This window comes from Jaculus jaculus, chromosome 2, assembly GCF_020740685.1.
Source record: "Jaculus jaculus isolate mJacJac1 chromosome 2, mJacJac1.mat.Y.cur, whole genome shotgun sequence".
NCBI classification, from domain to species: domain Eukaryota; kingdom Metazoa; phylum Chordata; class Mammalia; order Rodentia; family Dipodidae; genus Jaculus; species Jaculus jaculus.
The window spans coordinates 75,130,802-75,157,477 of NC_059103.1; the positions used below are offsets into that span (position 1 = coordinate 75,130,802).

The 26,676-nt window shown below is 41.0% G+C and overlaps 1 protein-coding gene across 2 annotated transcripts; it reads left to right on the plus strand.

The window, feature by feature from the left end:
• The first annotated feature begins 1,981 nt into the window (after window positions 1–1,981).
• On the plus strand, window positions 1,982–26,190 carry Ppm1k (protein phosphatase, Mg2+/Mn2+ dependent 1K). 2 transcript variants are annotated; one of them, XM_045142558.1, is made up of 8 exons: window positions 1,982–2,118; window positions 2,702–3,000; window positions 9,284–9,801; window positions 10,712–10,812; window positions 18,488–18,653; window positions 19,536–19,680; window positions 20,764–20,898; window positions 25,174–26,190. In XM_045142558.1, exons 3-8 carry the CDS (start codon window positions 9,362–9,364, stop codon window positions 25,303–25,305), a joined length of 1,119 nt encoding a protein of 372 aa, XP_044998493.1. In that variant the 5' UTR covers window positions 1,982–2,118; window positions 2,702–3,000; window positions 9,284–9,361; the 3' UTR covers window positions 25,306–26,190. The 2 variants fall into 2 exon arrangements, with proteins under 2 accessions (XP_044998493.1, XP_004665477.1); XM_004665420.2 differs by lacking the exon at window positions 2,702–3,000 and having other exon boundaries at window positions 2,018–2,118.
• The last annotated feature ends 486 nt before the right edge of the window (window positions 26,191–26,676 follow it).

A 26,676-nucleotide genomic window follows, 5' to 3' on the forward strand; every position in this document is an offset into this window, starting at 1 on the left:
CTTAAATTGAGGGAGGTGATGGAGGACAGGAGGGGTGATAGGATTGGTAATCAAAATTGACCAAGCCAGATGGAAACCCTACTTCTTTGCTAGCTAAATAATATTTAAAACTATTTTTAAAAGAGTTTTGACAGAAGTACCCTGTGAGGATGGGTAGATAGTGTTGTGTTCAGAAGCCACAGACTCTCATAGGACAATTTCAGTGCTATGAGTGGGATATCTTCCAGTGAGCTGTTGGTCAGGGAGGCCTTGATGCCCCCAAAACATTACAGGCTATTGCCAAGCACTTGGTTACCCACCAGAGCTAGATGATAAGACCCTTTTGCTGAAGACTCCACATGCTTGGGCTACAGGACACTGAGAAAACAAGCTGGAGCAGAGCTGGAAACTGCCTCCCTGTTGAGTAGCTGTCAGGATGCTGGAAAGACCTATGCAGCCTGCAGAGTAAAGTCATCATTGGTTTTAACCAGCAGTGGACCCTGTAAGTTACTAACTGGTGCAATGGTGGCATGTCTGTTATGTGTCAAACCAAAGTCCAGTTGGACCTGAGGTCTGTTCCAGAGGAGGAAATTCACGCATGGTATTGAAAACTTAATCAAAAGCCTATGCTTGGGGAAGTCATTAGCCCTAGGGGGAAACTAGTACTGTTGTCTAGTTAAATGGATATATTATGGCCACCAAACTATCCTCTAAATACTTATGTTTATGCCCATATAATAACACTGTTATCACTTTTGGTTAGAGAAGCTTCTCTTTTCAGATGGCAGTGGCCACTGGGGGAATTCAAAACTCACCAAAGTGTTGAGAAGAAATGATAGTGAAGTGTTCAGCCCTGAGACATATCTATCATACCCTCCAAGGCTCAGCGATTATTGGGGAAGAGGTGGCAGAAAGAATGAATGTGAGAGCCAAAGGAAGGGGAAGAGTGCTTACAGTACTATCTTCCAGACACAATGTGGCTGTATATTAATGACTTCACAGTAGCTGACACTACCCACAGAAAACCTGCATAATAGGAGGGGTCAGGGGAAATGATGACATTAAAATAGAAGTTGGAAATAATTGGAAACTCTAGTTGGAAAGAGGAGATTCAATGGAAGGGGATTCGCTAAAGGGAAAAAGGGAGGATGGTGGAAGGGGTTTATGATCATGGTATATTGACTATATGTATGGAGTTTGACAATAAAAACTTAAAAAAAATAATATGCGGGGGTGTGTGTGAGACTGTAGTGCCAACTGTCAAGTCCGTCCTATCATGCTAGTCTACCCCTCACTCAGTATACTGCAGTAAAGCCATGCTGGCTTCCTCCCGTTCTTCCCAAACTCTCTGATTCGCTCCAGGCCCCATCATCCCGTCCCTCCCTAGAATTTCCAGGAGAGGAGACTAGCTGTTTTAATTGTCCTTCACGAATTCCAGTGGGTTAGTGACTGGTTCCCTTTCACCCTGACACTCAGCTTAAATGCCCTTTAGACTGAAAATTCCTAGGGCAGCTATCGTGCCTTATGTGGGTCAGGTTAGTATCTGCAGAGCCTCCTTCATAAACACAGATATCCTCGTCGAGTGATCGGATGGGTTCAGCCACGTCCAACGCTGGCTGCTCAGTGAATTTGTCAAAGAGCCACGAAACCCGACGCCCTATCATCTCCACGCGCGAGCCAAGGGCTGGCTGCGTTTCCTAGCGGTCACAGCCAGCGCCCCGGCCCCACCTCCGCCCTCCAGCGGCTGGCGAGAGGCCGAGGCCCGGCACCGCCCCCGGGCCGCGGACTCCCGAGGGCGGGCCCCGCCGCCGGCCGCCCGTAGCCCCGAGTGACGTCTCCGGGCCGCGCGCAGCCGCCGCGCTGCGGGGCCAATTTACGGATGCAGGAGGCTCGGTCCCGTCGCAACCTATGATTGGCCGGGGCGGAGGGCGGGCGTGCCCGCTTGCCGAGCGCCGACTGGTCAGAGTTGCTGTCCATCACTGCGAAGGGTGCTCTCCGTCCCGCCCCACCCCGCTGACTAACTGGGCTGAAACATTTTCGAGAATTTCCAGATGGGGCTGTGGCTGCCCTGACTGCTCGCTCTGGGGGTTGGAGGCTACGGAAAAGACTTTCTCATTCTTCCTCTCTTTGCTTTAGCAGGTAAGGAACTTCCCAGAAGCAGTGGCATCGCGAGGAAAGAGCCGAGAGAGTGCGGTCGGCTCGTTGCGGTGGGATGTTAGTTACGACCTGTCGGTGGTCCGGGAATTGAGGGCGAGAGGGGAGGACCTCCGTGAGCGCGTGTCCGAGCCGCGCCCGCAGGACGTCCCGCGCCCCGCCGCGCCCCCGCCTCGGCCTTGAGTTTGACTGCGGGCTGGAGGCGCGCCGCGAGGGCCGCTGGTGGGCTGGGCCGGGACGGGCCGGGGAAGCTAGGCTGCCGGCGGCCGCCCCCCGCCTCCCCGCTGCTAGGCCCGCAGGTGTCTCCGGGGGCGAGGATGCCGCGGGCTCCGGGGCGGTGCACGACCACGGGGACTGGGAGGCCAAGGCCCCCCGCGAGCCGCTGGCGACTGCTGTCCCACCCAGGGTCGCACTGGCCAGCGAGCGGAGCCAGCAGTGAGCTTTAAGCAGAGAGATCGGTGTTGAGAAGGATGTGGAGCCCTGGTTGGTTTGGATCTCAGGACTGGGTTTTGCTTTCCGCGGAGACCTCGAGGCCGTGTGGCTACTGACGGGTCCCTTTCCGCTGCAGCCGTCCATAGATGGGAGAATTCACTGGCGGAGACAAAAGATGAAGCTGAGGGTGGAACTTGCAGTCTCTAAAGCGCCGCTGACCTTTCTGAACTTCAAACTTTGTGGAAATTTACAGCAAGACTAGGGCACAGGAACAAGCAACAAAACAAAGCAGGTGGTTTCAACTAGGTTGCAGAATGACTCAAGTGACAGATTAAATGATTTCGAAAATCAGCAGTATTCTTGTGAGGCAGCAGGGAGAATGACAGCTGCATTTGTCTGTTGAAATGTGTGGAAACTGGGAACCAGAGTAACAAGGTGTGATAATGCTCAGAAATCTTTGGGTAGAAAGAGCGCTCTAGTGATTTTTTTTCTTGCATTCTGAGTCACTTTTTACTGATAACACAGGAACCTTCCTCCTCTCACAGCAAGCTTCAAGAAAGTAAACAAGGGAGAGGGGCTAGTGATACTGCATAGAGAGTTTCCATCAATTTTATTGTGCTGTTTTTTTTTTTTTTAAGGTTTAGAGAAAAAAAAATTTTTTAATGGTTTTTCGAGGTAGGGTCTTCCTCTAACCCAATCTGACCTGGAATTCACTGTGTAGTCTCAGAGTGGTCTCAAATTCACAGTGATCCTCCTACCTCGTTCTTCTCACTGTTGGAATTAAAGGCGTGCACCACCATGCCTTGAGAGATTTTATTTTAAGGTTTAAAGAAATGTTTGGTTTAAGAATACTAAAAATTGCCTATGCTTCTATTGTGGAAAGATATCTATCTAGTAACACTTTATAATGGACAGAGATGCATAGTTTTTCTGGAGGGAAAAAACTGACCTTTTGACCTAGCAGTTGAACTCAAATTCCTAGAGCTAAATTCAGCTGTACACAGTGTCACCCGTTTTCAAAAATAAATTTGCACAGCTCTGAGGTGTTAAATTGTTGAAGGAGCCAGGCGTTGAAGGAGCCAGGCATAGTGGTGCATGCCCTTAATCCCAGCATTCAGGTGCCAGAGGTTGGAGTATTGCTGTGAATTTGAGGCCACCATGAGACTACAGAGTGAATTGCAGGTTAGCCTGGGCTAGTTTGAGACACTACCTTGAAAAACCAAAATAAAAAAAAAATTTGAATGTTTATAAAGTTGCAGTAATATGAGACAAAAATTGGCACGACAGTCTTGTAACTGTATTTGTGGTTCCTTGTGTATTTAAGTCAAATACATATTCCAGAAGTTTACCACAAGCCAGATGCAGTTTTATCCTTACTAATGCTTTTGTTTCCTTCCTTTCCTCCCTCCCTCCTTTCCTAACTTACTTCTTTCTTTTTGATGCAGGGTCTCACTCTAGCCCATGATAACTAGGAACTCACTATGCATCCCAGGTTGGTCTTGAAGTAGGTGATTCTCCTACCTCAGCCTCCTGAATTCTGGAATTACAGGCCTGAGCCACCATGCCTACTTTAATTGCTGTGTTTTCAAATAAAGTTTATTTTTTTTGTTTTTCTGTATGTTATAAGCTGCCATGTAAATTATCTCCATCAATAATATTGTTACTTCTAATACTTGCTAGATATTATTAGTTTGAAATTTCTCCATAAGTCATCATCTGTATTTGACATATTGTTATTACTGCTGAATAAAAGATGGCCTTTATGTTAGTCTGTTTTCTGTTATTGTAAGGAAGCATGTGAGTTGAAGTGATGTTATAGAGAAAAGGATCTTGTTTAGGTGATACTAGTTCATTTGGCTGAGGTAGTTCAAGGGCATGAGTCTGGTGAGGAGCTCATGGAAGATGGCATTGTGGTGGTAGAATATGGAAGAGGGGAAGTTACATAGCCAGACAGAAACCAGAGGCAAAGTCAAAGGGCAGGCCCAGGCTCTTCTAACATCTTGGTTTAGTGAGGACTCACTTGGATCCCAGGAGATTGGAATCCCTCTGAGGGCAAGACCAGCAACCCAAGAGCCTACCACTTCTTTTTTTTTTGTTTGTTTGTTTTGTTTTTGTTTTTGAGGTAGGGTCTAGCGCTAGCCCAGGCTGACCTGGAGTTCACTATGTAGTCTCAGGGTGGCCTCGAACTCATGGCGATCCTCCTACCTCTGCCTCCCGAGTGATGGGATTAAAGGCGTGCGCCACCACACCCAGCAACGAGCCTACCACTTCTTAAAAGATCCCATCACCTAAGCACTAACCAGCTATGGACCAAACTTCTAACACATGATCATTGAAAAGGAACAAACCCCTCCAACCAGAAACCCTTCAGGCAGCAACAACACACTTATTCTTGATTTTGGTTTTGTTTGTTTTTTTTTTTAGACAGTATCGTATAGCCCAAGCCAGCCTCAAACTCGCTATATTTCTCAATTTGGACTTCTCCTGTCTCTACCTGTAGAGTATTGGGATTACAGGCTTTGGCTACCACATCTGGCCTGTTTTTAATTTTTTTTTTGTACTGGATTGTTTAGCTTGACTTTGATAGCTAGAGCTATCTCCCCACTGTCCCAGTGTTGTCATTAAAAAAAGAGGGAATTTCAGTTTGTTTATTTTTTTTTTTGCCTTTTGGTATTTCAGGTAGGGTCTCGCTTGAGCCAAGGCTGATGTGGAATTCACTATGTGCTCTCAGAGTGGCCTTGAACTCAAGATGTTCTACTTCTGCCTCCCGAGTCCTGTGATTAAAGACGTGCAGCACTGCACCTGGCACAGTTTTTTTTTTTTTAATGTAATCTTAGCTAAAAGGCTACAAAGCAATGATTTCCTAAATCTTTATGTAACATTAATTGATTTGGGGGCCATCTTTATTCTAAATTACTCGCTTAGTCTGTGTTAGTCCGGATTCTGTAGAGAAACAAAACCAACAGAATGTATAAGTACAAGAGGGCTTTTACTATATTGGTTGACATGATTAGTGTTAAAGGAATGGATGTGAGTTCAGAGGGAACTTGCTTATGTTTCCTGGTTCTTGGGTTTCATAACACTGAATTGTTCAGAGAGACATGTGAATAGTTAACAGAAAAGGAGGTACTTTATTAAAGGAGAGAAACACATGAGCTTGGCATTGTGCCTGAGCTAGACCACTATCCCACTCCAAAAGAGAAAGAGGCGATCATTTATAGATTATGCATTCTTTTTGCACATGCTCAGTCATGTTATGTGTAGCTAGCTGTTTGGAAGGTTTCCAGTCTTTTGCTGTCCTCACTTTCTTTCATGTTAATCTCTGGAATCTCTTCTTCCACTCTTATTTCCTATATTCTCCTTCTCAAGAGACTGGATAGTTCCTGTACTGGTTGTCTATAGGCTGCGGAGCCAGAGAGGCCAGTAGATGCTCATTCCAAGATGCTGGAAGCCTCAGCATAGGGTGATTCAGCCCCAGTGAGAGGCTGCAGGCCCATGGGTCCCAGAGAGCCCCTAGTGTTAGTTCACATTCAAAGGGTGAAGAAGCAGAATTTGATGTTCGCTGGATATGACAGTAGCCAAAAATTGCAGGTATTGAAAAAGAACTTAGCCTGTACACATAGGAGCTTACCCTTCTACTTTTTGTTCTATGGGGCCTCCAGTCTGTTGGATCATGCCACCCACTTTTTCTCTTAGTTTGCTGACCATCAGTTGTTGCTAGAAATACCTTACCAGTATACCCAGAAATACGCACCACCAATTTTCTTGATATCTTAATTTAGTAAAGTTGGTAACCAAGACTAAGCAACACTTTTTCTTCTTTCTTTCTACTTTTTTTTCTTCAAGGTAGGTCTCATGGTAGTCCAGGCTGACTTGGAATTCATTCTGTAGTCCCAGGTTGGTCTTAAACTCACATTGATCATCCTACCTCTGCCCTTGTAGTGCTAGATTAAAGGCGTGTGCCACCATACCTGGTGACCACCAGAGTTTTTAAGGATGTTTTTGCCATCTCATTCTTTTCTTTTGACTGTTTCGTCTGCTGAAATGAGTAATGGCCCTGCATAACTAAGCCGAATTTCTAAAAATTGACTTGAAAATGATTGTTTGAAATTTATAGTACATTTTCATATAGATGAAATTCAGCTGGCCTTTGCATACCTGTGTGTATAGTTTTGGGGTTATTTTCTTTCAAGTTTGATTTTTATTATGAATTAAATTTTGTTGGTCTGAAAAAGTGTCTTGCTATGTTTTCCAGGTTAGCCTGAACTCTTGACTCAGTGAGTCTTATACCTCAACCTTAGTTGAGATACTCAAGCATGTGCCACTATAGGCATAGCTCCCATCTTTTTTGTTTTTGAGTTAGGAGGTAGGGTCTCACTCTAGCCCAGGCTGACCTGGAATTCACTATGTAGTCTCAGGTTAGCCTTGAATTCACAGCGATCCTCCTATGGGTGCTGGGATTAAAGGTGTTCACCACCACACCCAGCCTTAACTCCCATATTGCAAAAATAAACATACAGTTGAGAATCATATAACACCTGTATACCCTCCTCTAGCAATATTAAATATTGACATTGTGCCATCTTTTCAAGTTTATTTTTAATCTGTAAAGTAATAGAACAAAGTGCTGTGGAAGCAAAGTTGTGATATGCATGAAAAGCTGCCAGAAACACAGCCTTAACTGCAGAAAGCCCAGACCTCCCTGATAATGCCCCTAATGCCAGGAAAGGCTTTAGAATTGAGTTTAAGAAGGGATACAATGTCACAATTTCCAAGTGTAGTTGTAGGTGTGGATGGGCTGCTAGCTTTGGCAGAAGGAGAGCCACATTACTAATATAAATGCATGGCTTCTTTTCCCATAAGCTAGAGCTGCCAATTGCTCAAATTGCACACCATACATCTTCTTCATGAGTGTCTACCACCAAGGACAACATCATAACCTGCTTATCTTGCCAGGGAGTGTTTACATAAGCCAATTAATGTTAATCATGGTAATACAGAGTGCAAAGATTAGTAGTTAAGAAATCTTAAAAGTTATATCTCAGACTGTGTCTTTGCTAAAAGTAGACTATTCTTTACCTACCGAATTATTATCTTACATAAGCCAGCCATTTTTCCCTCTTATTTCCATCTCTCTTAGGAAATTTTGTGACTATTTGTAATAATTGCATGACATTTTCTTTGTAATAGTGGAATAAATAAGGGAAGACTATCCATTGACATGTAGATAGTATATATTTCCCTCTCAGAAGTGTGGCCCACAGACTAGCAGCTTTGCTATCACCAGAGAACTGTTTAGAAATACAGAATCAGGCTGGAGAGATGACTTAGTGGTTAAGGTGTTTGCCTATGAAACCTAAAGGCTCAGGTTCAATTCCATAGTACCCACATAAGCCAGATGCACAAGGTGGCACATGTGTCTAGAGTTCATTTGCAGCGGCTAGAGGCTCTGGTGGCTCTGGCTCACCCATTCTCTATCTGCCTCTTAAAAAATATATATATATTGGTGGGGAGGGGGGAGAGAAAATGGACATGCTAGGGCCTCTAGCCACTGCAAATGCACTCCAGACACATGTGCCACCTTGTGCATCTGGCTTATGTGGGTACTGGGGAATCGAACTTGGGTCCTTAGGCTTCCCAGGCCAGTGCCTCAACTGCTAAGTCATCTGTCCAGCACTATCAGCCTCTGTCTCATTCTTTTCCTCTAAAATAATAAAATAAAATAAAAAATGATAAAATAAAATTAGATAAAATAAAATATAAAATAAATAAAAATAAAATAATAATAAAATAACAAAAAGCTTTAGAAATGCAGAATGTAGGTCTGGTATAGTGGTACATACCTTTAATTCTGAGTGAATCACCATGAGTGTGAGGCCAGCCTAGGAGTACAGCGTGAGTTCCAGGTCATCCTGGGCTGTAGAGAGACCCTACTTCAAAAAACAAGCAAGCAAACAAAAAAAATGCAGAATCAAAATGTTCAACAATATCCTAACGTGATATTAGTATAGATAGTTTGAGAGGCATGTGTATATTATTAAACTTTAATCTTTAATGGAATTGAAACACTGAATGGGGTAGGTAAATTGATTCCCTTTATTTTGGTGTGTATGTAGGGTGTGTGTATACGTATGTATGATGTATGTGTATATGTGTGTTCTTCTGTATGAGTGCGGGTATGTATGTGCCACAGTGCACATGCGAACAACTTTTGGGCCTTGATCTTCACCTTTTACCTTCTTTTGAGGCAGGGTCTCACATTGCTCACTGCTGCTTTTGCCAGGCTAGTTAGCCCCTAAATTTAGGTGGGTTTTCCTGTCTTTGTATCCCTTCTCAAGCATGTAGGTCCAGATGTTCTTGGTTTTATCCAGATAGTGAGCAGCCAGCCACCTGGGACAGTTTTGGGATCTGAGATAATCCCATTGATAAGCCAGCTTGATGGTAGAGGTTACAAATGCCTGCCACAGCATTTGGCTTTTATGTGGGAGTTTGGATTCTGTACTTGGGTATTCTGCTTGAGTGGCAAGTGCTTAATCCACTGAGCCTCTCTCCCCAGCCCCATTTTTTGATCCACTGTTTGTGGGGTGTGGGTGTGAGTATGTATGTATGTATGTATATAATCTGTCAGGCCCTTTACAGTGTTCATTTTTTATAATATTTGATGATAATATAGCATTGGATTATTGAATTATTGATTGGTCTTGCTCTTCTCACTCAGGTGAATCACTTTTCTTGAAGACATTCCAATATTTTTCTGTCGTCCATTCCCTGTGATTGAGGACTCTGAAGTTGCATTATGTCATCAGCTGCCTTAATTACTTTGGTGAGAAGTGGTGGGAACCAGGTGAGGAGGAGAGTGTTGATAAGCTCCCGTCTGCTGCAGGAAGACAGGCGGGTCACTCCTGTGTGCCTCAGCTCCACATCAGAGCCCAGATGTTCTCGGTTTGATCCAGATGGTAGTGGGCGGCCAGCCACCTGGGACAGTTTTGGGATCTGGGATAATCGCATTGATGAGCCAATTCTGCTGCCACCCAGCATTAAGTATGGCAAGCCCATTCCCAAAATTAGCCTGGAGAATGTGGGCTGTGCCTCCCACATTGGCAAACGGAAAGAGAATGAAGATCGGTTCGGCTTTGCTCAGCTAACGGAGGAGGTCCTATATTTTGCAGTGTATGATGGCCATGGGGGACCTGCAGCTGCTGATTTCTGTCACACACATATGGAGAAATGCATTGTGTATGTATAGTGATTTTTACTCTTTTCAGTCCTTTAAGAACAGAGACTTGGTTAGTTTATTTTGTAGTGCTGGAGCTCAAACCAGGGCCTTACACATGCGAGACAAGGACTCATCACACCCCAGCCAGACTTTTTCGGTGTGTTTTCTTAAGAGAGGGGATCATGCAGTTTGGCCTGCAACTTAAAATGTAGCCAAAGACGGCCTTGAACTTCTGGTTCTGCCTCCTGTATCTCCAAGTTTTTTTTTTTTTTTTTGGTTTTCAAGGTAGGATCTCACTCTGGTCCATGCTGACCTGGAATTAACTATGTAGTCTCAGGGTGGCCTCCAACTCTCAGCGATCCTCCTACCCCTGCCTCCCAAGTGCTGGAATTAAAGGCATGTGCCACCACACTGAGCTGTCCAAGTGTTGTGATTACAGGCAGGCTACCATTCATGGAGACCCCACATAGACTTCTATTTTCATGCCTCTAAAAGTCTCAGATTTTGGCTGAGAATGTGGCTTTGTTTTTAGAGTGTTTGCTTGGCATGCAAGAAACACCTAGGATTGGTCCTCAGGACCACATGAATCAGATGTAGTGGCACATGCCCTAATCCCAGCATTCCGGGGAAGTGGAGGCTGGAGGATCCAAAGTTTAAAGTCATGTTCAGTCAGCCTGGGCTATAGGAGAGTCTCAAATGGGGGAAGGGAGGGGGCCTTCAGGTTCGAGTTTTAGCATCCCAATTCCTGATACTTAGTATCTTAGATGCTCAGTAGACATTCCTTAAGTCATGAGTCTTAACGCATAAGCATCGCATAAGCATCCATCACATAAGTATCGGAAAGAAAAATCATGAGTGACTGTGGAAAGAAAAGCCTATTGTAAAGTGATCAGGGCTTTTTTTTTCATTTCTTTTTTCCTTTTCTCAAAGGGATTTGCTTCCTGAGGAGAAGGACTTGGAAACTGTGTTGTCCTTGGCTTTTTTAGAAATAGATAAAGCCTTTTCAAGTCATGCCCACCTGTCTGCAGATGGTATGTAGAACAATTGTACTACTCAAGGCCTTGAGAAATCGGGAATAAAAAGGAAACAATTTGGGCCTTGGGCAGTGGAGATTTTAATGTATGTTTACTTGTAAAGAAGTTTTATGTAGAAATAATGTTATATAAAGCATCATTTTAGATACTGTTTGGACCCAATATAATGTCAGTGCCTCACTTCTATATGAAATGAGAATTTTCTGGAAAGGGAAACTCCAAAATGATTCTGTTACTGAATTTTAATTTTAAAAAGTTTCAATCTATTTGATTTCTTGTATTATGGACAAGATACCCATATTGTGAGAGGATCCCTGCCCCATAGAAACACTCTACAGGTAAATCACATCTGCCAAGGGTGGTAGGAAAGAAAAGGGACAGGAGGCACTAATCTGTCCAATCAGAAGGAACATGCCTGTCTCCTGCTCCTTAATCTTGCAGCTTTCCTGTGGTCACTAGTGTTGCTTTGTTTTGATATTGTGTACAAGGGCATGGCAGCTGAATTTTGCAAACTGTGTACTGTGTGTCCTTAAGTTTTGAAAGTAAAATGTTTCTTGTTTTGTCTAGATTTATCAAATTAGGAAAATGCAGGAAACGTCCTCTAGTCAACTGGCCAAAACTTTTTTCTTAAAAAGTTAACTTTAAAAACAACTGCAGGGGCCAAATACAGTATACTCATAAATGATTTGAAGCAGACCTGCACAGGAATATTAATATATATGTATCTTGTCCTTCAGTAAGAAAAGTATGGCATGGAAATTCCATTTTCAGTTGGATGGTAATTAGGGATGGAAATTTTCTGCATCTCATCGCTCAGAAGGAGCTGCAACTCAGAAAGAGGGAAAAGGCAATTCAGATGAGGGCTGGAATTTTCCTACCACCCCTCATGGCCTTGCTTGCTTTCAGATTTGATAATGAGGGGAAAGGTGACCCTGAGGTGGCTGTGTGTTCATTTTGTTTTTTGAAGCAGTGTCTCACTCTAGTCCATGCTACTCTGGAACTCTGTAGCCCAGGCTGGTTATGAACTCATAGCAATCCTCTTACCACTGCCTTCCGAGTGTTGGGATTACAGGGATGCACCACCATGCCTGGTGACCTTTTTAGAGGTATTATTCCCTCTCTTCAGTTGAACCCAGGGCTTTGTAGCATGTGAGGCAAACAAGCTCTAATCTTGTAACCACTAAGCTACTATACCCTTAGCCCCTTCCTGCTCTTTTATGAGAACCTTATCATCATACTCAGAAAAGAATTATGGCTCCTTCACCCTTTATTCAGAGATTTAGTTTTTAGTTGGTAGATTATTTAGGACCACTTTCTCTTCTCACTCTTCTGGAATTCCGTTTGATTCCCTGCCCTCAGCTCTCCCCTCCAATTCTTTTTCTTTTTCTTTTTCTTTTTTCTCCATTTTTATTTTTTTATTTTTTTGTTGTTGTTTTTAGTTTTTTGAGGTAAGGTCTCACTCTAGTCCAGGCTGACTTGGAACTCACTATGTAGTCTCAGGGTGGCCTCAAACTCACAGCGATCCACCTACCTCTGCCTCCTGAGTGCTGGGATTAAAGGCGTGTGCCACCATGTCTGGCTGCCCTCCAATTCTTAATGATTACAACTGAGAGAGGGTGAAGTTTACATATCAGATTTAGCTTTTGTACCTAATAAGCAAGAACACATGAAGAACAGTAAGTGAAATACCTGCCTACAGTTTTACTTTAATGACAATGAATTTGGTGTGCTCTTATTTCGTCCTTTGCTAGATTGGCTGTGTCAGTCATCACAATGCTGATGGGCTGTAGTGTGAGGTGGAGGGCCTCAGTTCTTCTTCAAACGGCTGCAGCTTACTGGTGAGGCTTGCAGAGCAGAATGTTCAGTTGTGTTGGCATGTGTCCAACAACAACATTCATTAACTTTTCATAGCTACACCCAAACTTTTTGAAAACAATGTAACTAGTATAAGTGATTAAAATTATCAGTATTAGACTTGGTGTGAATTTGAGATGACTCCTTTTTTATTTTTTACATAATAAATTATAATTCAAGAGGATTTTGAGCTTAAGGCATTTATTTAATTTGTATATCTTAAAAGAGAGTATAGGGGCTGAGAAGATATCTCAGTGGTTAAAGGCACTTGTTTACAAAGTCTTCCAGTCTGGTTTAGCTCCCAAGCTGCCCTCATAAGCCAGACACAAAGTGTGGTACAAGTATCTAGCATTCCTTTGCAATGGCAAGAGGTGTGTGTGTGCGTGCACACACACACACACACTCCACACCACATGTTAAAATAAAAGAAAATTGGGGTATGGAGAGATGGCTTTACAGTTAAGGCACTTGCCTGTGAAGCCTAAGAATCTAGGTTCGATTCCCCAGTACCCATGTAAGCAAGATGCACAAGGTGGTGCATACATCTGGAGTTTGTTTGCAGTGGCTGGAAACCGTGGCATGCTCATTCTCTCCCTCCCTTCTCTCTGTCTTTCTTTATCTCTCACATAAATAAATTAAAAATTTAAGAGAAGAGAGACTATAGGTGACTGTCACATAAGTAGTTATAGAAAGAAATCATAAAATAGAATTTGTTCCTAAAAATGAAATTAAGAGGTATTGCTTAGTATAGTTCCACCATTAACGTTTGAGGTAATAATTCCAAGATTTTCATAAAAATGCCTTCAAGTTTATTCTTTATTTAATGGTCATTGGCTTCAAAACATAATAGATCAAGATAGGAAAGTACATAGTGTACTACTTAAAAAGTGATATTGTTGGGCTGGAGAGATGGCTTAGCGGTTAAGCGCTTGCCTGTGAAGCCTAAGGACCCCGGTTCGAGGCTCCATTCCCCAGGTCCCACGTTAGCCATATGCACAAGGGGGCGCATGCATCTGGAATTCGTCTGCAGTGGCTGGAGGCCCTGGCGTGCCCATTCTCTCTCTCTCTCTCTCCCTCCCTCTCTCTCTCTCTCTCTCTCTCTCTCTCTCTCTGCCTCTTTCTCTGTCTGTCGCTCTCAAAATAAGTAAATAAAAATAAACCAAAAAAAGTGATATTGTCATTAAGCAACAGTGTGCATAGATTCATATTATGTGTTTCTTAAGAAAATTTAGTTTTGAGAATATTATAAACATATATTCTTACAAATTTTTTCATATGGTAAGAATTGCCTGTTGGCATCTATCAAACCTGTTCATTGTGTGCTGAAATCCCAATGTAGCTTTTACATTCTGAAGACCCAATGGTGTATGTTAATTCTTCAATTTTTGGATTTAAAAAGAAAAAATAAACTATGTCATTTCAGATTTGAATGTTTTTAAATTAAAAAAATTTAAATTTAATAAAAATCAAGCAGTATCAGTATTATAAGGGTTGATAATACTCTTTTTATTTAATGTGTCTATGTGTGTAGATGTGTGTGAAGGTCGAACCAGGACTAGCTAAGGAACATTCTGTGAGAGCATAGTTTATCCTCTCTATTTACCCTTTTCCCTTCTTTTGCCATCTGCCCCATTTTCACTTTTCTTGAACCCTTTCTTTGGGGGTGGGGCTTTTGAGGGGATGTAAACCCAGAGCCTCATACATGCTAGGCATATGTATTACTGCTGAGGTATACTCTCAGCCCTTTCCAGCATCATCTTTAATTTTTTAAAGATTCAATTTATATCAGTAATGTATGTTTTTACATTAAGTGAAACCAACCAGTGAGTTCAAATGATATCCCATCACTTTATTGTTTACAAATAGTCACTTAAAACAAAGCAGATGGTAGAAAACTTAGCTTATACTCCTGCATATCCTGTAGATCCTCAGAATGTTTCTACATTGCTTAAGCTTTGAAAGCAGCAAAGGGACAAATGGATCAGAAAGAGAAGACTTGCTCTGACTCAGAGTGGGAAACATTGATGGACACCATTGTGAGTTTCATATTCTGTGCTCTTAATATTCTGATTTCTTTGTGGAAGAACTGAACTACAAAATAACCAAGACTATAAATGCAACTTTTTTCCCCCTGTGCTTGCGTTGATCCCAGGTCCTTGGGTATGCTAGGCAAGTGCTCTGTCATTGAGCTATATTCCTAGCTCTGTGCAATATTTTTGAATACTTTTCTTATGCTGGGGCCACCAAATGAAAATCGTAGGGACAGCATTGATGAGTTGTTCTACTGTGCTGTTACTGCTTCAGATCATTGCTTTGATTTTGGTGTTCATGAGTCATCGATGTCTAGAACACCCATTTTTAATAACTGTTAAAACTACATTGGTTTATATCTATGTATATTCATTACATGGTTTAACAATTACTGGGGGTTGGTTGTTATACTTTTAATCTTTATGTTATTCAGTATTGTGATTATTTTCCTTCTGCTGTGTCAACCTGCAGTGCTGAAGACAGAGAGAGCTGCAGAAATACCTATTTATGATTATATAAACTTACATTAGAGCTTTATTTAAATAGTGAATATAAGTAAATCATTCTACTAGAAACAATGCTTCTAGATACTATGTCCCTACACTAAGTGTCATTAGCAAGTGTGTTATCTCATGCTTCTGGCCTAGAAGGCTCTTTGGGTCCTTCTCGGTGTATGCTGAAATCCCAGCCATCAGCTGGGATACTATAGTTCATCCTCTGTGCACTGCTTGTCAGATAGATTGTTCAGTACTGTGTTTTAGAGACAGTTCTAGTATTGCTACTACTCAAATTAACAGTGCATTTTTTCTAGTTCAGTCAAAATGCTAATTTACTGTGTTCAAGACTTACCTGTGTGAGTTTGTGAATGTGAGCATGTGTGGGTGTGCAGATGTATGTGTTCATAATTTTTTCTATCTTGGAAGCCATAACACTAAAAGGAATGCTAGTCTGTGGTAGAAAAAATAGGCCAGCTACAAAAAAAAACCATCAACTGGAACCAGCTGAGTTTTGAAATCATTGATTTGGCATCTCCTGGGATATTATGTGATTTGCTAGTGAACTCTTCACCAAAATAAAAACCCTTCCCCCTTATTTTGCAGCTCTTTCTCTGTTTCCCCCTGTGTTGCAGGTTTGTTATGTTTGAGCATAATTTCTGGGTGAATCTCCCATGTATCTCTGTGCGTGTTATTTGTGGCAGAGAACTGTGCCTGGTCAGCAGCTCTAGATCTGGAGCCCGTGGACACTATATGCTGGGCTTCAGTGGACAGAGAGATCTGCTTAATTTTGTCTCAGGTGAAGGAGTCCAGCTGTTCCTAGTCTGGACTACTGGAAGGTTCCCATATCTTCTTTGTCCCATTAGTTGAAATGACTTGTGATAGAAACTGTCCTGTGAGTGTTAAGATCTTATTGAAAGATGTCTTAGTTTTATAGTTTTGTTGCTAGGGCAAAAAGTGAGAGTTTATACTTCCATGTTAATTGAAAATAAGTGCTAATTTATTATGCAGTTTTAGATATTTAGCAAACCAGATTCAATAGTTTTGAAACTTTCCCCATAAATCCTGGGATTTTGGAACTGTGAGAAGATGAGTTGATAAGAACAAAAGCTTCTTTAAATTCAATAGGTGGGAGATCATGAACCACAATCTAAACAATGAAGTTTTTACTTATGAAATTCTAACACTTTTGCCATGACCCATTAAAGATCACTTTTAAAAAGCTATTGCCAACAGTTTATGTAAGGGGAGAGACAATGAAATTCCCTGGACAGGTAGAACTTGAATAAATGTCCCTGTTCTCTTGCTTTACTTTTGAAATCATTTGAAAAGACTATAATTGATTAAACTGCAAAGATTCCATTGTGCACAAAGATTTCATTATTGAATAGTCTTTTGGCTGAACTCAAGTTAAAGTTAAACATTAATAATGTAAACACCAACAGTATTTATGTTAAAATATTTATGTTGTATAAAGACATACATTTTAGTAATATTTATGATGAAACATTTATGTCTTATAGTAACATACATTTTAGCTTTGTAATAATATTACTCTCTTCCAAATCAGTTCCAAACAGTTCCAAAATCAAGAGACAAATGGGAAGATAGTGTAACTATAGATGCTATTTCTCAATAAAGTAAATTTAGCATGACTATTGAAAGATTAAATAGACTTTTCATGTTTTTCTGTTTTATTTTTCTGATTAAAGCAGGCATTTTAATATATTGACTGGGAAGTCCATATAGTTACCTGTTTCCAAAATGCATTATTGATGAAGTTTTCAAGGTTTTCTTTTTGAACAAAAATGTCAAAAATAAATAATTTTTTGAGTATCATGCTCCACTGACTGAGCTAGCAAAGCAGTTGATAATTTAGAGAGAGAGAGAGAGAGAGAGAGAGAGAGAGGCGCCTTTGAAAAACAAATTGGAAAAATTGAGTCTCAGTCAGTCAAATTAATAACACCTTTCCTAAATCTCCTTTTAAAGTTGAAATCATTTTAAAATGGTCTCCTGAATGTTTTCTTTTAATATTTATTTCTTTATTTTTTTCTTTTCTTTTTTACAATTTTTATTAACATTTTCCATGACTGAATGTTTTATTCTAGTATTTTACAGAGTCAACATTATTATTAGAGACAATACCTGCTTTAACTGACTTATCTTTCTAAATTTCTCCACTTTGCTTTGTTTAATAATTATTTTTTAGTTCATAGTTCACAGTTTTCTCACTTTTGGCAAGGCTCAATGCACCTTAACATTTCTTAACAAGTGGTAAAAAACTTAGAACAGATACTTAACATAAGACAAAGGAAGATACACAAATATACTTTGCCTCGGGTGAAAGAAAGAGTGGCAGTACCAAGCCCACTAATACTGAGTTTTACTTGATACTGAAGAAAATTAAAATTCCTGAAATGTTCTGGCCCAGGGAGGCCCACAGGAGGGGCAAGTAGCAGGACTGGCCTTCATATGGGTGTAGACTCATATATATGACTGGCCCACACATGGATACAGCCTGTGATTAGATCCTTCTGGAACCATCAGTGTTGACTATACCATATATATGAAAACCTACAATGAGTTTCATTCTCTACCCTCAGATCCTCTTTCTATAAGTTTTTTTGTGTGTGTCCAGGAGGAACATAGATAAGCAGAAAAGAATATTGGCCTTGAACCATTTTAGGAGTTTTTTAGGTGAAGATTTATGAAATTGAAATGGTCCTGGAAAGAAAATATAGAATATAGCACTTGAAGAGAAAATAGTCTGTCTTTGACATGGCTGACTTTGCTGATTAACTGATTATACTTTGACTGACAGGAATAAAAAATGGAAGAGAATAACCTAAATCCTATGATTACAGAAAAGTCAGCTTCCTTAATGGGCCCAGTAGACCTAAATAATCCTGCTATAGTAACCAGTATAATGAAATTTTAGTATATATTTTTTTGTTTTGACATCTGATATACACAGAAACGTGTCATAATTGGAAGTTCAAGTTCACTTTTTTTTTTTGTGAGGAGGCCATTTGGAGGTAGTGATGTTTTGCTTCTCAAATTATGTTAGCAACCTTTTCTGTTTGCATGGAGCCTTGTTATTAAATTAAATAATTGTTTCTCTGCATGCTCTTACTTACATGATTCATTTGCATTTTATTTGCATAGATTTAATTAAATTAGAATAGTACATCCTAGCATTAGTGTATCATGCTTGTGTTCTGTTTTGTAATAAAAGTTCATGACTTAGAAATTTGACTGTCACTAACTGGTATTCTTTCTTATGATATTTGTAGCAACTCTTCTGACCTCTGGGACTACTGCAACAGTAGCCCTGTTGAGAGATGGTATTGAACTGGTTGTAGCCAGTGTTGGAGATAGCAGGGCACTTTTGTGTAGAAAAGGAAAACCTATGAAGCTGACCACTGATCATACTCCAGAAAGAAAAGATGAGAAAGAAAGGTACTGCCTGCCTAGATCAGTTGTTCTGTGGGGATGATGTTGTTCACATAGAAATGAGATGTTGGAGTTGGGGAAATGGCTCAGTGGTTAAAGACAATTGCTTGCAAAACCTGCTGACTCAGATTCATTTCCCCAGTGCCCACTTAAAGGCACATATGCATAGTAGTACATGCATCTGGAGTTTGTTTATAGCAGTGGCAAGTGGCCCTAGTACATCCTTACTCTCTCTCTTTCTTTCCTCCTCATAAATAAGTATAATTTCATTCTTTATTTGGAAGGAGAGAGAGAGAGAGAGGAGATAGACAGACAGAGAATGGGCACACCAGGGCCTCCAGATGCTGCAAACAAAGTCCAGATATATGTACCACTGTGCATTGGCTTTATGTGGGTACTGGGGAATTGAACCTGGGTCATTAGGCTTTGTAGCCAAACACCGTAACTCCTGAGCCATCTCTCTAGCCCACACAAAACATTTTAAAAAATATAAATGAAGCCAGGCATGGTGGCACATGCCTTTAATCCCAGTACTTGACAGTCAGAGGTATTGCTGTGAGTTCAAGGTCAACCTGGGCTGGAGTGATACACTACCTTGAAAAGAAAAAATAAGCAAGCAAACTATATATATAAAACAAATGAAATTTTGCATTTTACCCTTATGGTACTGGAGATCATAATGGCCTCTGTATGCTATGCAAGCACTCGGCCACTCTCCCAGTCCAAATGTAGCCCAAGCTGGCTTTGAATTCATATTCCTCCTCAGTCTTTCCAAGTGTTGGGATTATAGCTGTGTGTTAATAGTCCAGGCTCTAAATTTTGCATTTTAAAACTTATGTTTAAATCACATCTTTAGTTTACATATTACATCAACTTTTTCTTAACTAGGATAAAGAAATGTGGTGGTTTCATAGCTTGGAATAGTTTGGGACAACCTCACGTAAACGGCAGACTTGCAATGACAAGGAGCATTGGAGATTTGGATCTTAAAGCCAGTGGTGTGATTGCAGAGCCTGAGACAAAGAGGATTAAGGTAAGAAGGGACTTGTGTTTGACTCAAAGAATGAATAGAGGCTTGTCTCCACCTGCAGGCTCTCTAACAAGCCTTACTGAAGGAAGAATGATTTTTAAAGAAAACTACTTTGTGGAAGAATAAACTTTTCCAATAAGATATTATATTCCTAACATAATGGAGGATGGAGTCTGGCTTTTGTTACCCAGCTGTGGATTTCCCTAGTAGAGTGGCTCTGTTACACATCCTTGTCCCAAATCTGTCATTCAGTGTCATCTCAGCTTGGAAGTTGTCATTACCCTAAACTGACCCCTAACATGCACCCAGCTCATGATCCACTATTTCTTTCCCTAAAACCTCGAGCTGTAGCATAGTATAGTATAGGCTTCCAGAAATGCCAGTGAATATTTGTTTATAATTGCATGAAGGGTTCCATATCTTAAAGAATCTCACTTATGTTCATTTCATGTAACAAATATTTGTATGGGTTTTACTGTGTGCTAGGCTGTATTCAAAGAGATACCATTACCCCTTTTTATAAGGAAAATAATTCAAAGCATACAAAGGTGTACAATTTAAAAAAATTTTTTTGAGGCAAGCCCAACAGATTGGCCCTTTTTTTTTTAAATGCAAGAGACAGAATTGGCATGCCAGGGCCTCTAGCCACTCTAATTGAACTCTAGACCTGTCCACCACCTTGTGTGCATGTTCAGCCTTGCACACTTGTGTCACCTTGTGTGCCTGACTTACATGGGATCTGAAGAGTTGAACATGAGTCCTTAAGCTTCTCAGGCAAGCACCTTAACTGCTAAGCCATCTCTGTAGCCCAAAGCCTACAATTTTAATTGCTAAAAAGTACTCACCCAGCGAAATAATAGAGGCAGATTTCAGATTTAGGCTATGTGAACATTTGACTATCTGGCTTCTTCCTTGGTATTGATAAATAAATGTCTGGGGTGGATGCTGATACTTATTACATTTTTAGTTCACCTATGAACTCTTACACACATAACCACTCTGCAAAATGATAACATCTCCATGTTATCACAGCCATTCTAAGGCACATTCTAGTTTGTGATCACTTTCATTTGGTTCTGATTACAGCTACACCATGCTGATGACAGCTTCCTGGTCCTCACTACAGACGGAATTAACTTCATGGTGAACAGTCAGGAGATTTGTGACTTTGTCAATCAGAGCCATGATCCCAGTGAAGCAGCGCATGCAGTGACTGAACAGGTGACATGGCAGAACTTCTTGGAAATCCAAGGAGGGGCGGGTAAAGGATGACAGAGGCTTCTGGTCTTAGTGCAACCTGAAGTAGTGACCACAGTCCTGAGGTTTCCTTCAAATCTTGTGTTTCAACTTGAGTGTTACAGTGAGTTTGATACTTGATTCCATAATATTTCTAGGTGGCACATTGTTAACAATTCACCCACATGGCAAGGAAATGAGATGTTTATTTTCTTATTTTGAATATATCTTTATTATTGTAACATCAACATTTTTTTTTATTTTTGTTTTATTGAGGTAGGTTCTCACTCTAGCCCAGACTGACCTGAAATTCACTGTGTATTCTCAGGGTGGCCTCAAACTCATGGTGATCCTCTTGCCTCTGCCTCCTGAGTGCTAGGATTAAAGACCTGAACTACCAGACTGGCTTTTTTTTTTTTTTTTTTTTAGGCAGGTTCTCACTATAGCAAAGACTGACCTGAAACTCACTCATTAACTCCAGGCTAGCTTTGAACTCATGGCACTGCTTCTACCTCAGCCTTCTGAGTGGGATGACAGGTGTGAGTACCCTGCTGGCTGTATTTTGAGATACTCTCATGTAGCTCAGGTGGCCTCAAATTGTTTTGTAGTTGAATCTCGCTTTGAACTATTGATCCTAATCTCTCTACCTCTCAGGTGCTAGGATTATGGGCATGTGCCCCATACCTGGCAGACCTCCCTTCAAAAGTATTATCTTCTTGAAATTACATAGGCATAAATTGTAATAATGCACAAATTATTCACTTGGTTAGTGAGTTATCTGCCTTGGCCTGCTTAATAGGGTCAAAAGGAATAGATAAAATGAGCTCCATTCCATGGATAAATACTGTTTTTAAAATATTCAACTACTCATATGGTAGATAATGTATAATCGTAATTCACAAAGGCAACAATATTTATGATGGCTATATATTATTCTCTTATAATTTGTGTCTTATAATTCACTTAATGTTTCCCCTATCCAGGAGGTTTATGTTTATAGGGAAAAAACAAACTTTTTTGCATCTATTTGTGTATATCTTTTTCTTCAGATATTATTTTGTTGGGCTAAGTTCTGAAAAATAATAGGCAGGCATAATGACATGTACCTCTGGTACCAGCTATGCTGGAGACTGAGGCAGGAGGACTTCAGGATACTAGCCTGGGTGTCATAGCAAGGACAGGTATCCAAAAATAGGGTGAGAAGGAGTAAACAACTTCATTAAGTGTGTCAAATTGCTTTCTGCAAACACTATGCTAATGTAAACTATTGACTTCTTTTGGAGTTTATTTTTCCCTTAACTTCTGATCATAAATAATTTTTTGGCTAATTTGATGGGTAAAAAAGTAAATTGGTTTTGTACTGCTTTTGTACTGCTTGGAATTGAACCCAGAGCTTTGAATGTTTTTCTTTTTTACATAACAGATTATACTTTTTTTTATCCCCTTGTGCCTGCTTCTGTTTCCCTGGAATCCTACTCAGTGGGATTACAGTGTTCACTGTGGGGTCATGAAGACCTCAGTCAGTACCTGTTGGGTAGTGGGGACAGAGGTACCATGCCCCAGAGTATTCCTACATACTCGATAGCTCTTAGAATCTTTCTGCCTCCTCTTCCACAATGTTCTGTGAGCCATGATAGATCTGTTAGTAGTATAATTTAGTGTTGAGTTCTCTGTAGCCTCTGGATTTCTGCTTTGATGGATTTTGATTGATCACTTTCTGTTTCCATCGCCCTGGAGCTCTTTGTCATACTAGCAGTAAGAGTAGTGTTCATGTTGCCACTTCCTCTGCAGTTTCTCCTGGGCCGGGACACATGTGGTAGAGGTGGCACATCTCGTGGTAGACAGTTGGCTATCTTTTTGTCTTCTCCATGGATCTTTGTTCTCCTTTGTTTCCTCTGCCATCTGTAAAACAAAACAGATTCTCCAACCAAGAGTGAGAGTAGCTTGGGCTAGTTATTGGCATAGTTATTAGAGAGATCATTTTTTTTTTTTTTTGGTATTTTTTTTCTAATGAGAGAGAGAGAGAGAGAGAGAGAGAGAGAGAGAGAGAGAGAGAGAGAGAATTGGCATACCAGGACCTCCAGTCACTGCAGTTAAACTCCAGATGTGTGTGCCATCTTGTATGCTTGTGCAACCTTGTACACTTGTGTCACCTTGTGCATCTGGCTTACATGGAATCTGGAGGGTGGAACATGGGTCCTTAGACTTTGGAGGCAAGTGCTGCTTGACTGCTAAGCCATCTCTCTAGTCCTAGAGAGACTGTGTGTGTGTGTGTGTGTGTGTGTGTGTGTGTGTGTGTGTTGTTTTGTGAGGTGTGGTCTCACTGTAGTCCAGGCTGGCCTGGAATTCACTATGTAGTCTCAGGGTGGCCTCGAATTCATGGTGATCCTCCTACTTCAGCCTTCCAACTACTGGGATTAAAGGCGTGTGTCACCACACCCAGCTCCTAGAGAGAGTTTTTGGTGTGAAAGCCTTCTGTTCTCCAGAGAGCAGTGGGGACTTGTCTTTGAAGTATGAGTTTCCTGTCTGTGGGATTCTGACTTGGTTTTCAGTACTAGGTATGTGTTCTTTTCCACTGAACAGGCCTCATATCCAATCAGAGAACTGCTACTGTTAGTTACCTTCAGAGGCTGTGTGTTGCTGTTGTACAAGTGTATATTTATTGTTTGGCTAGTTGATTTTATAGTCTGCAGTGTCCCCTGCTTATTCATGCTGTTGGTGACTGTTGTCCACCAGTGGTTCCCATAGGGTTTTCCAGCACTATGAGGGCTAGGCAGGAGGGAACTAGTTTCACTTTCAAACCCAGAACTTCAAAAAAAATTTTTTTGTTTATTTTTATTTATTTATTTGAGAGCAACAGAGAGAGGGAGGGAGGGAGGGAGGGAGAGCATGGGCATGCCAGGGCCTCCAGCCACTGCAAATGAACTCCAGATGCATGTACCACTTTGTGCATCTGGCTTATGTGGGTCCTGGGGAATCGAGCCTCATACCAGGGTCCTTAGGCCTCACAGGCAAGCGCTTAACTGCTAAGCCATCTTTCCAGGCCCAAACCCCGAACTTTTTGAGTGTTAGGTTAGCAATCTATCTCTGGGCTAGACTCAAAGTCCCTAGAAAAATTAAAATTGTACTGATTAAATATGTGTATTTTTTTTTTTTTTTTTTAGTGACATTAATTTGGCAGAGGTTTATTCACTGTATTTTTTCCCCTGTTGTCTCTATTTTTTTGGTTTTTCAAGGTAGGGTCTCACTCTGGCCCAGGCTAACCTGGAATTAAATATGTAGTATCAGGGTGGCCTCGAACTCACGGTGATCCTCCTACCTCTGTCTCCCGAGTGCTGGGATTAAAGGTGTGTGCCACCACACCTGACTTTTGTCTATTATTTTATCACCATGCTTTTCTTAAATTAAAAAAAAATATTATATTTTTTAACCATGTATAATGCTTTCTTTGAATTTTTAAGTCACTTAAAAATTATTCTCTGACAATTTCATCTATTAATATGTTGCATTTTGATCATCCTCTAGCTCTTACATTCTTTCTGTACTCTCTTCCACAAAGTTCCCTGAGCTTTGGAGGGGATGACATAGATGTCCTATATGTGGTTGGGCACTCAGAAGTCACTTATTTTCTTCAGCTTGGCCAGTTATGAGCCTCTGAATTAGCCACCACCACATACACCAGCAACGACCACAACCCCCAACCCCCCCCAGAAAGATATCTTTTGACCAAGGCTGGGAGCAGAACTAAGCTGTGGGTATAAGCATAAATATTTTTATTTGTTAATTTGAGAGAGAGAGAGAGAGAGGAAGAGGTAGAGAGAGAGAATGGGTGTGCCAGGGCCTCCAGCCACTGCAAACAAACTCGAGATACATGCGGCCCTTGTACATCTGGCTTTTGTGGGTCCTGGGGAATTGAACTGGGGTCCTTAGGCTTTGAAGACAAATACCTTAACCATTAAGCCATTTCCCCAGCCCACTTACCTAGATTTTACCATTCATTGGCATCCATGTCTTCAGGAGCTGCATGTCACTGTATCTCAGTTCACTGGTGTCTTTTGCCAAGGTTGTTACAATGGAATGTAGTGAATGTGGTTGTTTGGGGTTATTGCTATTCTGTGTACGATTTAATAGCCTTAGGGAGCATTGATACAGAGTGATGGAATTATAAACCTTGTGAAGTAATTGCATTTGTTAACTATATATAAATCAGTTTGGCTTTCCAGGCAAGGAATGAATTCTAGTGTTTTTCTCTCCCGGCAGGCAATACAGTATGGCACTGAAGACAACAGTACTGCAGTAGTTGTACCTTTCGGTGCCTGGGGAAAATACAAGAACTCTGAAGTCAACTTCTCATTCAGCAGAAGCTTTGCCTCCAGCGGACGATGGGCCTGAAGCCTGGCTTAGCGTTGAGTTTCTGTGCAGCTCTGTCACTGGACATGTCCAGAGACTCGATAGTCCACAATGTCACTTGTACCACTGTGTCCCTGTTATGTGCTAGTTCACTACTCAGGGTAAACTTGCACAGTAGTTTTTTTTGTAAATACTCACTGCATTTATGGTCAATTGTACATACTCAGTATAGGTGTGTAATGAACAGGTGAAGCCGTTGTGAGTCTTAGTTAAGCTTGTGAATGAGAGATGTTTTTGGCACATTTAATAATTGTTAAATTTTTGTTTCTTTTGTGGTGCTAGAAATGGAATCCAGGGTTTTTCTAATTTTTATGACTCTTAGGCAGCTGTCTTTTTAATATTTTTGTTCATTATTTAGTTGAACAGGCTGTTCAAGTTTTTTTCTCCATTTTGACAGCTATTCAGTGAGTCATCTACAAGTGTTTCTCTTTACCTTTTCTTTGTTTAACATTGATCTCATTATGTTACCTAGGCTAGCCTCAGACTCCTGGGCTGAAGCATTCCTCATACTTCAGCTTCCTGAGTTGCTGGGATTATAGGGGCCCTGCTCACAAGTGCTTATTTTTAATAACTATGCCAAGGAGTGAGTGTGAAGGCTGGGTTCTCTGTTACTGTGTTTGTATCTGGACCATTTGCCGGTAAATTTAACCGTGAAAAAGAAACTCATTCAGATAATAAGACATGGCTAAATTATATACATAATTATAAAATGGTATACCTGTATATTTCAACCACTATCAGCGATCCCCATTTATTCTTATTTTTTAAATATGCTGTATACATGTGTCTATTCCTAAATGTAGAACAATGTTCAAACTAAGGGTCTTTAGTCAAAGCAATGCAAAGCTAAACACTGAAAATATCAAATATTCTGTGTGAGCTTTCTAGTTATCTCTTTGCTTTGTTTTTTTTTTTTTTTGGTTTTATGAGGTAGGGTCTCACTTTAGCTCAGGCTGACCTGGAATTCTCTATGTAGTCTCAGGGTGGCCTCGAACTCATGGTGATCCTCCTACCCCTGCCTCCCGAGTGCTGGGATTAAAGGCGTGCACCACCACACCCGGCTTATGCTTTGTATTTAGTATATAGTATGTTTATATCACTTTTTGTGTATATAGTAAGCAAGTTGGATAATTTCATAGTAAGAACAATACTACATTGGGCGGGGGAGATGGCTCAGTGGATAGCCTGCCTCTCAAGCCTGAGTACCAGCAGGCTTCTTTTGGCAGGATGAGAGGTCTTCACGGGAATATTTTCCTAGTGGCTCATGGCAAGTGCAGCAGAAAATAACAACAGCAGAGTGAAATTCAGAGAGAGAAACCCTGCCTCAAATGAGGTGGAAAAGGCAAGGACCAA